General features: G+C 43.8%; 1 protein-coding gene across 1 annotated transcript in view; it reads right to left on the bottom strand.

Moving 5' to 3' along the window:
• The window catches only part of PHLPP1 (PH domain and leucine rich repeat protein phosphatase 1), a 224731-nt gene extending 207845 nt beyond the window's left edge, over positions 1-16886 (bottom strand). The window contains exon 1 of the mRNA XM_077810741.1: positions 15171-16886. Within this exon, the coding sequence (XP_077666867.1) occupies positions 15171-16662 (1492 nt within the window). The 5' untranslated portion in view covers positions 16663-16886. The remainder of the gene's footprint in view (positions 1-15170) is intronic.
• Positions 16887-17441: the final 555 nt, after the last annotated feature.

The following is a 17441-nucleotide window of genomic DNA, read 5'->3' on the forward strand; positions in this document are numbered from 1 at the left end:
GGCAGTAGATTCATAGATTTAGGGTTACACTAGTAAAAAGTAGAACTGGAGTGGGCATAATACTAATTTGTAATACTGAGCCTTGGGATGTCTGGATACATTTTGGTTTGATATTTTCCTCAGGGAAGTTATACATGTCATGACTTATTTCAGTTCCCAGTACTACTGAAACAAAAAACAAAACATCTGATTATATGAAAACGACAATAATTCAGGAGTTGTAGGCTTAAAGCACTCCGAAATCAAAAGTATGCAGAGTTGCAGACTACCAGCCCAGGTCCACTGGGTCATGCAACATTCTGTACCAGAAGACCAACTTTGAGGTAGTGGATAGACCAGAGCTCCCCAAACCGTGGGGCATGCTCCCATGGGGGTGGAGGGAGCACCACCTAGCTCCACTCCCGGCCTCACCCCCCCAGCCTTGGCCCCCTTATCCCTGTCCCTCCTCCCAGAGGTGCAGCCCCACTGCCAGCCCCAGCTCAGGGGCGGAGGTAAAAAGTTAAAATGTTTGAGGACCACTGGGATAGATGGAGCCTGTTTCTCAGTTTTGAATGGATGTACCTGAAGTTTGAAAAGATTCATTATGTGCTGGCTGAATTTGCTGGACACCAATGCAATTATTTTTTCCCAGTTTCCCCAGTGTAAACTGGTATTTCCCAGCACCATGTTCTAAACTAGTTCTTCCCCAGAAAATTGTCAACCCTGACCATAGATCTGATCCAAAGGCCATGGAAGTCAATCAAAATACTCCCACTGACTTTAGGCTATTAGTCATTCAGTGTCTCACCAAGGGAATACAAGTTACAAGACCAAATTTACCTTTGACAACTCCTCGATGGAGTTACACACACTGAAGCCAGAGATCAACTTCATGCATAAATTCACACATTTTGTCCGTCTAGAAAGACAAGTGTACACATATACACCATACTATTTTCACTCTAGTTTTTAACCCTAAAAACCAAGCCTAAATGCAATTAAAAAGAATTCTACTTTTGAATATTTGTTTGAAAGTTTTACTGACTGCGTAAAAAATTGTCAGTTGTCACACTAAGAAATGCTTGGTCTCATTTGGGAATGAATATTTTCAGCAATCAAGCCATGGCCACAAAAGCCAGTTAGGAGAAATTCTAGTTTCCTGGCAATAGAAAACCTACAAGATAGGCGTGCTGCATTGTCAAATTCAACAATTCCGCACCCCAAGCAATTTTTATTTAAAGACTAAAACAGATGTTGATTTTAGAGACAGATTTATTTATTTTTAAATGCAAACTGAATAATATAGTAAATAGCAATATTTTGAAAAACTGAGGGAGAGTAAGACAGTTTGCTTCATTCACATTCTTCCAGCATTTATATCATCGGCAGCCATGCCACTTTCAGTTGTGAAGACAACATCTAAGATGAACAGGGCCAGGTCTAGTTATCACTTGAATGGGATATTTTCAAATAAAATCCAGGTTGTGGCAAAAGTGGCACTGACAATTCAGTGGTTTTGAGTCAATGACCATGCATGGCTTTTTTGAGGAAGGGGCACAGGGTGCCATTACAGGTACTATCTTACAGCTAAGACTCAACAGGGGATCACAGCTATTATTTTTCAAAATAGGTGTGTTAGCATGGGTACTACAGAAAATAACAGTTTGGGTAGTAGTCTGCCTACCTAAATTCCCCCTGGAATATCAGACGGACACAATATTGTTATTCATTTCCAACCCACAAATGTTGCTTTGTGCAGTTAAGACAGATGTCACATTCCAGCAGCAATTGATGCTGTTCCTTGAATGCATGTATAACATGCTTTGTGGTAAAATATATTTAACTAACATTATGCCACACAATAAAAACTGAAACTGTGGTTTAGATAGCATAACACCTTCAACTTGAATGGTTAACTATAGTTGTCCATGTGGGTTTAGTTCTAGCCACACTGGTGCAGGGCAGGGGGGGAGGGATTCGGGAACTCATTAGGTTTTTACATGGATTTATTTTTGGAGGGCGAGTCCCATGTTACACAATGTATTTGAAGCCCAAGAGCATAAAGCACTAAAAAATACTTAAAACTGAACAAGCAAATGACAGACCACCTCCCGTGAGATGTTAATACTGCAGCAACCATTAGAATAAACTGATTGCCCCCAAAGTTTCTGAAGGCCAAAAACTTTGTAAAGAGTTCAAATACATTCATTATGGAGGGTTTTTTTTAAATGAAATATATTAATAGTCAGTTGGGTTGTGGAAGTGGGTCACGTTTCTCTCATACAATTAGGAGCACAGTTTCAGCTTCCTGGTGGTTGTTGTTTTTTTAAAATGGCTGCCAAATAAGCTATCCAAAAATCAACCTTTAAAAGATGTGCGCATGGAGGAAGGTTCCACCAGTCTAGTCTGCTCATCAAAGGGCTGATTCAATTCCCACAGGAACTGAAACAGGTCCGAAGTGCCAAAATCTGTTCCAATTTGAACCAAAGAAGTTTTTGCCATGGACTCCAACGGCACAGAGCATCCAGCTCCCAATTCAACACCAGAGAAGTTCTGCAAGAGTTGTTTAGATACAGGTGCACTATGTGCATTTTTGGCCCAGAAGTTGTGGTTTTTTTAAATTAAAAACACCAAAGAATAAATGAGCCAGACAACCAATAAAAACCTCAATCTACAAAAGTATAATGGACTATAAAACAAAAACTTCTTTCCATTGATTTTCACTGTCCAAAACAAGAAAAAAGGACAGAAACCATCAAGCACAGGCACTAGTACCTGGATTTTTAAAATTCTCACTTAAGAAATAAAAAAAATGTATCTTGTCAATCAATTTCTTCAAATTGTCTGTCCTTTAAAATCAAAGGGAAGTGTAAAAATGAGAACTTGATCTGAAGGTAATCAGAGGTGAAACTATACTTCAATATTAAACAATTTAATACAAACGGGAAGTTTTCTTTTGGATTTCCAACATTTACAAGAATTTGTTAAGATAAAGTGGAAAACAGTAAAAAGTGCACTTTGTCTACATTTTCCAGAAAAAAAGTAATTAAGACAACTCCACAGAAGCATTCACTACAGCTGTATTATATAATTATGTCTTTAAAAAAAGAAACCTCCTTTACATTGTCTTATTAGACCAATAAAGTAGTAAATACTTCAGTCAATAAAAGCCGGTTGCTAATACTGTTTTGTGTAAAGGACTTTCATTTCTTTTTGCCCCATTGCTATTGCCTTTATGAGGCTGTGTTCTCCTATGACAGACTGCATGGGCCTTCTAATATTTTAATGGAACAGAGGGTTTTTAGGTATATCAATGTTACCATCATCAAGAGGGATTTTATGCACAGAACTCCAAAAGTGAGAGTTTTTGGGGATTTGGAGAAGGGTGAGTCAGAATATCAGATATTTAAAATGTAAGAATGCTTGAAGAAACATGGAGAAAAAAATACCATGTTCTATACTGCATCAGCAGTGAAATTCAGCACTTAAACATTCTAATTTAAGTACTAAATATTTACAGAATATAGCAGTATTTAAAATTTACTTAATATTGAAATATTACTTTATATTTGAACTTCTTCATATGCACTTATAAATAATGTAAACTAGACAAGTATGCATCAGAATTTGTGAGCTGTAAACACTATGGAACTTGCAGCTGTTGCAGATCAACTCAAGCTACAACAGCATTCCAATGTTATCAGTGTGGCTCCTTCCTCCTCCACTGTTTGAAAGGCCTGCATGTTCCGCAGCCCCCAGCTTCACAACACCAGCTGAGTCTTCACATCCACTGAACTGCTGCAAACTAACAGTGATTCAAGTATTTTAACTTGCTCACAAGGAAACAAATGCAACTTCAGAGGTGGACATTTAATCACCTTAGCATACCGAGGTTAAATGTTTCAGATTCAAACAAGATTAATGGGGTCTGGTGTCACTGAGTTGTGAAGATTTACCAATGTTTTCTTCCCTTACTGCATGATACAGGAATATGTCCCTTACTCACCAGGGTAAAATGCCTGCAAACTGCACAGAGACTATTTTAAAACACCAGAATGGAGGCTCAAACTAAATGTATATCCCAAATACATAAACGAAGCAAGAGAACCAAAAAAATGCCACCACAGGTAAAAAGAGTAGAAGAGGCAGACAGAAAAAGGCACCCTTTAAAAATGGAAAGTCAAATCCTAGTGACGGAGACAGAAAGGGGCATATATTTTTATTTGACTTGCCACAATTTAAGAAGGCCGACCAAGAACAAATCTGGAGAGCAATTAGCTAAGGACATAAAAACTACGGGTGGGGGGAGAAAAAAAAAAGTACGTACATCAGAAGCAGGAAGCCAATCAATCAGTGGGGCTAATCAATGATCAAGGTGCTAAAGAAGCGCCCAAGGAAGATACGGCTGTCACAGAGAAGCTAAACGAATTCTTTGAATCAGTCTTCACTGCAGAGAACATAGAGGAAATCCCCACACCAGAGTCATTCTTGTTAGGTGACAGATCTGAGTAACTGTCCCAGATTGAGGTGTCAATAGAGGGGGTTTTGGAAGAAACTCAAATTAAACAATAAGAAGTCACCAGGACCAGATGGTACTGACCCAAGAATTCTGAAGGAATTCCAATATGAAATTGCGAGCTACTAACTGCGGTATGTAACTTATCGCTTAAATTGTACAAGGTGATTGGAGGGTGACTAATGTAGCATCAATTTAAAAAAAAAAAAAAAAGCTCCAAAGGTGATCCTGGCAATTATAGGCCAGTAAGCCTAATATCAATACCAGGCAAACTAGCTGAAACTACATAAACAAAATCAGACCCAGATCAAGACAATACTGGGAAGAGTCAATGCAGCTTTTGTAAATGGACATCATGCCTTGCCCATCTATCAGAATTCTTTGAAGGAATCAACAACCATATGGACAAGGGTGATCAGTCAACAGTGTATTTGGACTTGCAAAAAACCCTTGATAAGGTCCCACATAGAGCAACAAGGGTGATGTCATGGTGGGAGTCTGCTACAGACCACCGGACCGGGGGGATGAGGTGGACAAGGCTTTCTTCTGGCGACTCACAGAAGTTACTAGATCGCAGGCCCTGGTTCTCATGGGAGACTTCAATCACCCTGATATCTGCTGGGAGAGCAATACAGCAGTGCACAGACAATCCAGGAAGTTTTTGGAAAGTGTAGGGGACAATTTCCTGGTGCAAGTGCTGGAGGAACCAACTAGGGGCAGAGCTCTTCTTGACCTGCTGCTCACAAACTGGGAAAAATTAGTAGGGGAAGCTAAAGTGGATGGGAACCTGGGAGGCAGTAACCATGAGACGGTCGAGTTCAGGATCCTGACACAGGGAAGAAAGGAGAGCAGCAGAATACGGACCCTGGACTTCAGAAAAGCAGACTGACTCCCGCAGTGAACCGATGGGCAGGATCCCCTGGGAGAACAACATGAGGGGGAAAGGAGTCCAGAAGAGCTGGCTGTATTTTAAAGAATCCTTATTGCGGTTACAGGGACAAACCATCCCGACATGTAGAAAGAATAGTAAATATGGTGAGCGACCAGCTTGGCTTAACAGTGAAATCCTTGCTGATCTTAAACACAAAAAAGAAGCTTACAAGAAGTGGAAGATTGGACAAATGACCAGGGAAGAGTATAAAAATATTGCTCGGGCATGCAAGAGTGAAATCAGGAAGGCCAAATCACACCTGGAGTTGCAGCTAGCAAGAGATGTTAAGAGTAACAAGAAGGGTTTCTTCAGGTATGTTAGCAACAAGAAGAAAGTCAAGGAAAGTGTGGGCCCCTTACTGTATGAGGGAAGCAACCTAGCGACAGAGGATGTGGAAAAAAGCTAATATACTCAATGCTTTTTTTGCCTCTGTCTTCACGAACAAGGTCAGCTCCCAGACTACTGCACTGGGTAGCACAGCATGGGGAGGAGGCAACCAGCCCTCTGTGGAGAAAAAAGTGGTCCGGGACTATTTAGAAAAGCTGGACGAGCACAAGTCCATGGGGCCGGATGCGCTGCATCGGAGAGTGCTAAAGGAATTGGTGGATGTGATTGCAGAGCCATTGGCCATTATCTTTGAAAACTCATGCGATCGGGGGAAGCCCCGGACAACTGGAAAAAGGCTAATACAGTGCCCATCTTTACAAAAGGGAAGAAGGAGGATCCTGGGAACAACAGGCCAGCCAGCCTCACCTCAGTCCCTAGAAAAATCATGGAGCAGGTCCTCAAGGAATCAATTCTGAAGCACTTAGAGGAGAGGAAAGTGATCAGGAACAGTCAGCATGGATTCACCAAGGGCAAGTCATGCCTGACTAATCTAATTGCCTTCTATGATGAGATAACTGGCTCTGTGGATGAGGGGAAAGCGGTGGACGTGTTGTTCCTTGACTTTAGCAAAGCTTTTGACCCGGTCTCCCACAGTATTCTTGCCAGCAAGTTAATGAAGTATGGGCTGGATGAATGGACTATAAGGTGGATAGAAAGTTGGCTAGATTGTCAGGCTCAGCGGGTAGTGATCAATAGCTCCATGTCTAGTTGGCAGCCGGTATCAAGTGGAGTGCCCCAAGGGTCGGTCCTCAGGCCAGTTTTGTTCAATATCTTCATTAATGATCTGGAGGATGGTGTGGATTGCATCCTCCGCAAGTTTGCGGATGACACTAAACTGGGAGGAGAGGTAGATGTGCTGGAGAGTAGGGATAGGATACAGAGGGACCTAGATAAATTAGAGGATTGGGCCAAAACAAATCTGATGAGGTTCAACAAGGACAAGTGCAGAGTCCTGCACTTAGGATGGAAGAATCCCATGCACCGCTACAGAGTAGGGACCGAATGGATCGGCAGCAGTTCTGCAGAAAAGGACCTAGGGGTTACAGTGGACGAGAAGCTGGATATGAGTCAACAGTGTGCCCTTGTTGCCAAGAAGGCCAATGGCATTTTGGGATGTATATGTAGGGGCACTGCCAGCAGATCGAGGGACAAGATCGTTCCCCTCTATTTGACATTGGTGAGGTCTCATATGGAGTTCTGTGTCCAGTTTTGGGCCCCACACTACAAGAAGGATGTGGAAAAATTGGAAAGCGTCCAGCGGAGGGCAACAAAAATGATTAGGGGATGGGAATGCATGACTTATCAGGAGAGGCTGAGAGAACTGGGATTGTTTAGTCTGCGGAAAAGAAGAATGAGGGGGGATTTGATAGCTGCTTTCAACTACCTGAGAGGGAGTTCCAAAGAGGATGGATCTAGACTGTTCTCAGTGGTAGCTGATGACAGAACAAGGAGTAATGGTCTCAAATTGCAGTGGGGGAGGTTTAGGTTGGATATTAGGAGAAACTTTTTCACTAGGAGGGTGGTGAAACACTGGAATGTGTTACCTAGGGAGGTGGTGGAATCTCCTTCCTTAGATATTTTTAAAGTCAGGCTTGACAAAGCCCTGGCTGGGATGATTTAGTTGGGGATTGGTCCTGCTTTGAGCAGGAGGCTGGACTAGATGACCTCCTGAGGTCCCTTCCAACCCTGATATTCTATGATTCTAAGGCTCTTGGGCAAAGTAAGCAGTCATGGGGAAAGACGAAAGGTCTTCTCATGGATCAGTAACTAGTTAAAAGACAGGGGAAAAAAAAGAGTAGAAATAAGTGTGCAGCATTCACAGGGGGCAGAGGTAAACAGCAGGATCCTAGGCCCTCCACAGATCTCTGCTGGACCTTGTTCTGTTCCACATATTCATAAAGGACCGGGAAAACGGATAAACAGTGAGGTGGCAAAATTTGCAAGTGATACAAAATTACTCAAGATAGTTAAATCGAAAGCTGGCTGTGAAGAGTTAAAAAGGATCTCACAAAACAGGGTGACTTGAGCAAGAAAATGGCAGATGAAATTCAATGTTGATAAGTGCAAAGTAATGCACATCTAAAAACATAATCCCAATTATACATACAATAGTGACGGGGTCTAAATCAGCTTTTACCTCCCAAGGAAGATCTTGGAGTCATCATGGAAAGTTCTCTGAAAACATCACCCAATATGCTGTGGCAGCCCCACCAAAAAAAAACAACTATGTGTTAGGAACCCAAGAAAGTAATAGATAATAAGACAGAAAATATCATAATGTCTACATAAATCCATGGTACACCCATACCCTGAATACTGTGTGCAGTTCTGGCCACCCCACCTCAATAAAAAGAGATGCATTAAAATTGGAAAAAAGTACAGAGAAATAAAAAAGTGATTATAGGTATGGAACAACTTCAGTATGAGGAGAGATGAGAAAGACGGACTGCTCATTTTAGAAAAGAGGCGACTAAGGGAAGGATATGATAGAAGTTTATAAATCATGAATGGTGTGGAGAAAGTGTTATTTATCCTTTCACAGAAAACAAGAATGGAGGATCACTCAATGAAATTAATAGGCAGCAGGTTTAAGGCAAAGAAAAGGAAATACTTCTTCACACAATGCACAGTCAACCTGTGGAACTCGTTGCAAGGGCATGCTGTGAAGACCAAAAGCATAACTGGGCTCATAAAAGAATCAGATGAGTTCAGGGAGCGAAGGTCCATCAATGGCTATTAGCCACGTTAGTCAGGGACACAACCCCATGTTCTAGACGTCCCTAAACCTCCAACTGTCAGATGCATCTGGCACAGGCCACTGTCAGAGATCTGGATGCTCAGCTAAATGGATCACTGGTCTGATGCACTACTGACATTCCTATGTAAGTGATCAGGGTACATACAATTTACATCAAACTAGAAACAGGAAGGAAAAATAAAAGTAAAGGAAATATGTAGGAAGTTTCAGGCTAAAAACGGTTTTCTTTAAAGTGCTTGGTCATACAGTTATGCTTAAGTTAACACACCAAAGAGCTCACCTTCTCGTCTTTGGGAAAAATAAAATAATGGAGTTGAAAACAAAAAAGATGATGCAAAGACAGAGAGAAACCTTAATAGTACAGTTCTAGTTTTATGCTTATGCGCCATGTTTGGTGAACTCAATTTAAGACCACTAGTAGTCCTTGAAGAGAAAAGGTGCCAATATTTTGCTACAGTTGTATTAAGTTATTCATTCTCTCTTTACCACAAAGTGGTACAACTTCAGAATCATGACTTTCACACTATGCCTAAAATATACATAAAGTCTAGCCAATTCCACATGTGCCACACTCTAGAAAGCCCATTTGTCACATAACATTAAGTGTCTAAAACCTGTTCCTGCCCACATAGTAACATTAAAATTTCCAGCTTCAATAACTGATTATTTTTAATCCAATTAGATCATTCCAGTTGACTAATGTCTTAATCGTCCCCAGATTGAGATAAGAATGGAAGACTGACATATTTTACAACAAAAAGAAGTTTGATATAAAGCTGAACATATTTTTCTCAACACTGCTTTCTGAAAGGTCATATGGACAAGAAGCATTTCTCAAATAAGATCTGACAACCATGTTTGAAATGAAAGTTCTTTATTATAACTGGCATTTCTCAATATTCTGCCTATAGGCAATCTTACTGAAAAGCGGTATTTGATGACACCAGCAGCATGGAAGCCTCATGACTCACACCGAGTTTCAGGGTCAAAAGTAATGCCACATTTCAGCAAGTGCCAAAAAGAAGCCCCAAATGCTAGTCGCAAAATACAAGTTTTCAGAAATCATTTCAGAGAACACATTGTTTACAGTGCGCAGATTCAGAATTCAGCATGAATAAGTTAAGGAAACCCTTTTAAGCTTTCTTTTGACCTAAAAACTCAAAGTCATTAGTCCTACAATGATCTGTTCATTTTAAAATTATTCATACTAGCAACACATTTGTGCCTGCATTGAAAAATTAAGAAGTCAAGTCCACCCGGAGAACGTTTCACAAGATTTTGTTTTGGTAAACAGAGCAGTAAGGGACAGTATACTTGGTGTTCAAAAAGCATGTTGGATCAAAGCCACTCGTACGGTTTAAGGAATAAATTTAGGAACTCTGATCTAATCGGTCTCACAGCTACAATATCATGAGTATAATTGCACTATGGATTATTACTGAGTTCCATAATCCAGTAAAATAATACCTCATCAGAAAGCTATGTAACCACATCCTTTAAAATTAAGATTTAATATTTTGGATTTTGAGGAAAGTGTTAAAAATAGATTCCCACCGAGCACGACGTTACTGTGCATGACTAGTCACTTAAGGCCTGATTCTGCTCACAGTGAAGTCAATGAGAATAGGATCAGGCCCTTAAGGCCCAAAAGATGGGTTTCACTTCAACAGAGTTATACTATAACTTTAAATGTTACAGAGCTTAAGACGAGAGTTAAACACCTCCATGATCTTAAAAATAAGGGAGGAGCAGGGAGATGGAGAAATATTGGAAATGTGCAAGCCACATCTTGAAGTGAGCTAAGTAAACATGCTTCCTCCTAATTACGTGTAGAATATAGAACTTTACAATAAAAATGTCAAGCGACAAGTTTCTCCATTTTGTTTGCTTGGTTTTTTTTTTTAAAAGCTGCCATTCCACACAGAGAAACGTACTTAAAATATAAGATGCTGGTAGAGTGCTACATATGAGCGTTGCAACATCTTCCTCCGCTTAAAGCGTTAAACATTTTTATTAAAGGGAGAAAACTTATTAAATTTTTCTTCAATTTTTTCCAGTTTCATTTTGCAAGGGGGGTGGGTGGGTGGAGAGTTTTTTTTGTTTTGTTTTGTTTTTTAAAGATAACAGGTTCTGTCATGTTCTAAAGTTAGTGGTATCACTAAGATCTGGACGCTAATATCAATACCTTACTGGACATTACACTTGTAAGTTTCAGATTAGTAACCATGCCCTTTATTACTCATGTTCAACTTGCATAGGCATGCTTCTGGTAACACAATTTTAGTATATCAGGGAAGCAAAGAAAAAAGTGACCAGGGAAAGGAGTACACCAATTCCCACTGTATCTTCAGGAAATTGTGGAGATACATAGCACCAACACCTCCATCCATTGGTGCATCACCCAAGAGAACGATGGTCATGGAGAACAAGGGGTACACTGTTTTAGAGCAGCCCTCAGAACCCTCCACCATCAGGGTCTTTATGAGTCACCATTTGTAACCACACCGCTTATCACAGTCAGAAATGTCCGACGTCAGGGGCATCTGCTCCTTCCACCCCTCTTAGGTGAAACCCTCCACTAGAATATAGGGGACCAGACTAGCATAGGGAATAATTCAACACTTCCCTATGCCAATTTTTGTTAATTCTGTCCTGTGCGTTTATTTTATGTATTGTTGTAGCTGTGTTGGTCCCAGGATATTAGAGATGCAAGGTTGGTGAGGTAATCTCTCTTAGTGGCTCAGAAGAGCTGTGTGTAAGCCTGAAAGCTTGTGTCTCTCACCAACAGAAGTTGGTCCAACAAAAGATATTACCTCACCCATCTCGTTTCTCTGTGCATTTATTGTCAGTTCACCACTATTGCTTACTGTTACACCTGTTTGCCTGAGAAATAGGATATTAAAGGGAGATAGAATTTAATTAAGTAGCCAAAACTGCTACATGAAGTTGGTATGATTAAAAGTTGTCCATTATGTTTAATCACTAGTTTTGGATGGCATAGATTACCAATTAATGTGGCCATTCTATTACAGACACCTTATTATAGGGGTTTCATAATTTGGTTATTAAAACAGGTCATCCTGAGAAATATGAATCTAAAACTGAGTGAAAGGTTCTTGTTTAAAAGTGCTTGAGAATGGTATGCTAAGCAATATTTGAGATTGTGTAACTCAAATTTAAATTTGCTTTAATCCACTATATACTCCATCGTATGAACTTATCCTGCTAAGTTGTGTTTTAAAGCCAGGAAATTCCATTTTTACAAGCTGTTAAATTTTCTATCAAGTGGATAAAATCACAAAGATTATTCCATGCCTAAATAATTATTTACAGGTTCAGAACTTTGGCATTGTATGGATCTTTTTAAATTAAAACAATCATGCATTAACATTAAAATATGTAAGTGAGTGTGAGCAAGACTGTAAAAGGCTCATGTTTTTTAAATTTTATTTAAATAATGTGCAGTTTGTGAAGCATACAGAAGTGCAAACAGAGTTGCTACCCCATTTGGGACCAGATTTGTGTATTCCTACTTAATTGTGGAATGGAAATAATGAGTTTAGAAAAAAGAAACATTCCTTTCAGCAACACCTGCTTAATTCCACAGTTACTGCATAGTGAAGACATTAAGCGTACAACCACCTGAAACAGTTTTAAATTTCTTTCTGATCCCAAGGTATCCATCGCACCCCAACCAATTCCTGCACTGAGCAATATTCTAGTTGCAGTGAAGATACTGCTACGGTGCATGCTAGAAACCTAAGGGAAGCATCAAAATGGAGAGAGGTAAATAGTGGTGTCCCCCAGGGGTCTGTTCTGGGACCAGTCCTATTCAACATATTCATAAATGATCTGGAAAAAGGGGTAAACAGTGAGGTGGCAAAATTTGCAGATGATAACTATCTTTAGTAATTTTGTAAGACTCAGGCAGACCACAAAGAGCTATAAAAGGATCTCTCAAAACTGGGTGACTGGGAAACAAAATGGTAGATGAAATTCAATGTTGATAAATGCAAAGTAATGCACATTGGAAAGCATAATCCTAACTATACTTATAAAATTATGGGGTCAAAATTAGCTGTTACCACTCAAGAAAGACAGGTTTCAGAGTAGCAACCATGTTAGTCTGTATTCGCAAAAAGAAAAGGAGTACTTGTGGCACTTTAGAGACTAATAAATTTGTTAGTCTCTAAGGTGACACAAGTACTCCTTCACTCAAGATCTTGGAGCCATTGTGGATAGTTCTCTGAAAACATCCACTCAACGTGCAGCGGCAGTCAAAAAAGCAAACAGAATGCTGGGAATAATTAAGACAGGGATAGATAATAGGACAGAAAATATGTTGCCTGTATATAAATTCATGGTATGCCCACACCTTGAATATTGTGTGCAGATGTGGTCGCCCCATCTCAAAAAAAGATATATTGGAATTGGAAAAGGTTCAGAAAAGGGCAACAAAAACTATTACAGGTGTGGAAGAGCTTTCTGATGAGGAGAGATTAATAAGGCTGGGACTTTTCAGCTTGGAAAAAGATGACTAAAGGGAAATAAGATAGAGGTCTATAAAATGACTAGTATGGAGAAAGTAAATAAGGCAGTGTTATTTACTCCTTCTCATAACACAAAATCTAGGGGTCACCAAATGAAATTAATAGGCAGCAGGTTTAAAACAAACAAAAGGAAATATTTCTTCACGCAATTCACAGTCAACCTGTGAAACTCCTTGCCAGAGGATGTTGTGAAGGCCAAGACCATAACAGGGTTTTAAAAAGAACCAGATAAATTCATGGAAGATAGCCACTGATGAACCTGTTAGCCACGATAGACAGGAATGGTGTCCCTAGCCTCTGTTTGCCAGAAGCTGGAAATGAGCGACAGGGGATGGATCACTTGAGGATTACCTGTTCTGTTCATTCCCTCTGGGGCACCCGACAGTGGCCACTGTCAGAAGACTGGATACTGGGCTAGATGGACCTTTGGTCTGACCCAGGAGGGCCATTCTTATGTTCTTAAGCATCAGACCATCAGACTGAAAAGGGAGGGGGAGTTGATCTAGTGTATTACTGTTAGACTTTTTTCCAAAGTGTTCATTTTGCATTTATTGGAGTACACAAGAACGGCTGCCTAAGTACTGCAGCTTTAAGTAGTACACAATAGAAAGCAAGTTTCATGGTCCAGTCAGGTCCAACAGCAGCAATGCCTATATGCTGTGTCTGTCACTACATGCTGTGTCTGTCATTTTCTATTTAATGGCTAAAAGTACCAACTTCTAAGACATACACATTGATATAAACTCACTTATTGCAGGTGACCACATATTCAAATATATGGCAGGTATTTGAATGTTCAATAGTTCTTTTCTCTCCCCTCATTTTTAAAGTGATGGCAAGGAAATTAAATGCAAACTATTTATGCAACTATATGGTTGACATTTTACATTAAGTCAGTAACTCAATTGGCACTGCATGTTTTTAAGCAGGTATCACAAACACAAAATAGTGCATATTTACAGTGCAAAAATTAAAACAAGTGACTTCCCAAGTTCTGCTTGGTAAGCCACACAGCAAAGTTTCATTAAAAATTTATGTGACCAAGGTTTTGATACATATATTCTTAAAGGTTACTTTGTGCATATACACTTCCAGGGTTATTGTCTTATGCTTTTAATACAGACAGGACTGTTCTGTATAAACTGCTCAAACATTAGCAGTTGCTTTTAACAAGTTTTTTTAAATGTAAATACAGCATTTAGCTTTCAGTAATATGCACTTTTATCAACTCACAGGAACTACTTATGCTGCCTGTACAATTACAACCCTAAAGTGGTTGAATTTTGAAGATCCATCTTTAGGACATATCTCTATGCAGCCCTGCCCTCAGCTTAATGTTTTAACAAGAAACAGTTGAAAGCCATGTAGAATATACTGCTAAGCTATTTGTATGATAAAAATTAGTATTTAATACTTGTTTTGCCTTTTCAGCCTAACAAAGAGTTGTGGAAAACAGAAGTAACACACAATATTAGAATTTCTGATTTAAGGTTAACTGCAGATGCTAAATTTCACTTAGGAGGAGGAAGAAAACTCTGCAACATTACAGTACAACCTTCATGACTCAAACAGCATCAGACACACTGAATTCGCTCAGATGATGTGAGTTTTGGATAACAGGGACTTTTGCTAAAGTTGACTGATATGTTTTCATGAGAGTCTAGCCATAAATGATAACAGAACATTAATCAGGTTTTTCGGTGGGGTGGGGTTCCCGGGATGTGGAATTTGGTACAGCAAATAAATGGGAGGGAAGAAAATCATTGTAAGCTTTTCAGAACAGAGACACACTATGTTTTTGTAAAGCACCTGGCACTTTGGGGGCCCTACATAATTACAAATACACTGTAATAAATACAGGCTACCCACCATGTCTCTGGTGCAACTGTAACAAACAGTCCACAGCTTGATGCATGCAGTTTTTAAAGTAACTCCCCTGGTACTCAGCTGGGGATGTCTAGTTACTCAAAGGTTAGTGTCGGTCTTTCTGCTAGGCAGAGCTGTCCCCGCGCCCAGCCAACCCTGTTACACGCACACCCCTTTATTCACCTGCATAGAAGCGGATGAGGCAGCCGGTCTCGGAGTCCATGCCCTCCTCCTGCACCCTCCACAGGTCCCGGAAGCCCAGCTGGGAGAGGTAGTCGTTCTGGATCTGCAGGGGTTTCTCGTGTGCCTCCAGCCGGCGGCTGGTCTCCCCGTGGAACTGCACGTACAAGGCCGAGGGCAGGGGAGACGAGGCGCCCGCCTCTCCTCCCAAGTGAGACACCTTGGAGCCGGCAGGGGCTGCCGCAGCCATCCCTACCCCGGGGGTCTCTTCTCCCGCACACCCTGTCCACGGAGGGGGGTGCACCGAGGGCAACTCGCCCGGCCGGTGATGGCTCCTGCCCGGCCCCACACCTGCCCCTGCCCCCACTGGCGCAGCAGAATCCACCTCCAGCTCCTCGGAGGACGATGAGCCGCCGCTGCTGTAGGGGTCCAGGCGGTCGGAGACGCTCTCAGCGCTGGGGCTGAGGCTGAAACTCTCGGTGTCGGAGCCGGCCAGCCCCAGCTCGCCCAGGAGGGAGGGGCAGGATAGCGGCGGCCCAGCCAGGTAGAGCTCGGCGGGCGGCGGCGCCCTGGGACTGAAGTCGGAGGACAAGGGACTCGGCCGGGGATCTGCCCAGCTACTCTCCCCGGCGCTGCCGCTCAGTGCTAGGCGGCCGGGTGGGGCCGCCTCCGCGTTGTCCCCCGGCGGTTGCCGGGCCAGCTCGTGCCGGGTCCCCCGGCGGCTTCTTGGCCTCTGATCGTGCTCCGGCCGCTGCTGCCTGGCAGGCGGGGGATCGGGCGGTGTCAGGCTGCCCAGGTCTGCTGCAGCCGCGGCGCCGGGGAGCGTCTCCCCCGGGAACGCTGCCACCTCCTGCTGGGGCTGCGCGCTCGCCTTACCCAGCACCCGGACCACACCGGCGCCCCCCCGGTGGCCAAGCTGCAGCAGCCGGGCCGCCACCTCGGCCGCCGTGGTCTCCAGCGTACAGAGCACCGGGCGAAGGTAGGACATGTGGCGCTCGTAGACATGGACGCAGCCCCGCCGCAGGTCCCGCCGCACCCAGTCCCTCTCCGCGGGCTGCAGCGGCTGTAGCTGCCGGGGCGGCTTCAGCAGCAGTGCTTTCCTGTCCAGGCTGCGGGTGCCCAGCGAGGCAGGGGCAGCCGGGGAAGAGGAGGTGGAGGAGGCGGCGGCGGCGGCAGACAGATTCCTCTTCAGCCTCCCTCTCCTCAGCAGCAGGGAGTTGGCGCTGCTGCCCCGGCTAGGAGCAGCCTGAGTCCCGTTGGCTATCAGTGCAGCGTGGGGAGAGAAGCCTCCAGCGGCCCCTCGTCTCCTCCGCGGCCCCCCGGCTGCTTTGCCTTCTAGTTGCCCGGCCTCGGCGCCGCCGGGCGGCTCCACGCTGCTCTCTGTGCTTGGCGCTGCCCGGCTCCTCTCGCCCGGGGAGCTGCCCTGCTGCTCCGCGGTGCCGCTGCTCCCCGCTGCCGCCGGGGCTTCTCTCGCTAGCTGCTGCGCGGGCTCCATTGCCCGGGGGCTGAGGATGCCGCCGCCGCCTCCTCCCCGGGGCAGCGCCGCTCCCAGCCCGGAGGAGGAGGGGGGCGGGGAAACAGAACGGAGAGAGGCGCCGCGTTCCAGAGGCGGATTATGTAGCAATTGGGAACATTCCGTCGGTCGGTGCCTCCGCGCGTTCGGCTCAGCCGCGCTCCACAGCTGTCGCGAGCGCCATTAGGGACAGAGAGAGGAGCCGCCTTCCCGCCTCCCTCCTCGGAGCCTCATGAATATTAAGCAACCCCAACCTTCTATTTACAATAGCATCCAGGGAGGAGCGAAGGGGGTGGGCTCATGAATACTCGTCCCAGCTTGACGCCATCCCTAGCGCGGTGGGGCGGAGCGCCGATGATAAATTCAAGGTGACGGCAGGGGGCGAGCGAGGCATTCTGGGAAATGGAGTCCGCGGCCGGCCCCCATAGGGCACCCCCCCACATACGAACTACAAGTCCCAGCATCCCCTGCCCCTCTTCTCTCTCCAACAGGAGCGAGGTTCCCGCCCTCCTGTCCCCACGGCGCGCCCGCCTGCCCGCACGTGATCGTGTGACTGCCTCAGGGCGGGGGCCCTGTCAGAAATGCCTCACCTGCGGCCGCACAAACCGTGGTGGCTTTGCCTGTAGTCTCGTGTTGGCCTCTGCTCCCCCAGCGCTCTGCACGCCCCCAGCCCGCGCGGGTTCCCCCTCGCAGCTGGCAGCACCCGGCCCCAGGCACAGTTGCCTCCCCCTGTGCGTTGCTCAATTCCCCAGCGTGCTTAA

Source organism: Eretmochelys imbricata, chromosome 2, assembly GCF_965152235.1.
Source record: "Eretmochelys imbricata isolate rEreImb1 chromosome 2, rEreImb1.hap1, whole genome shotgun sequence".
NCBI lineage: Eukaryota > Metazoa > Chordata > Testudines > Cheloniidae > Eretmochelys > Eretmochelys imbricata.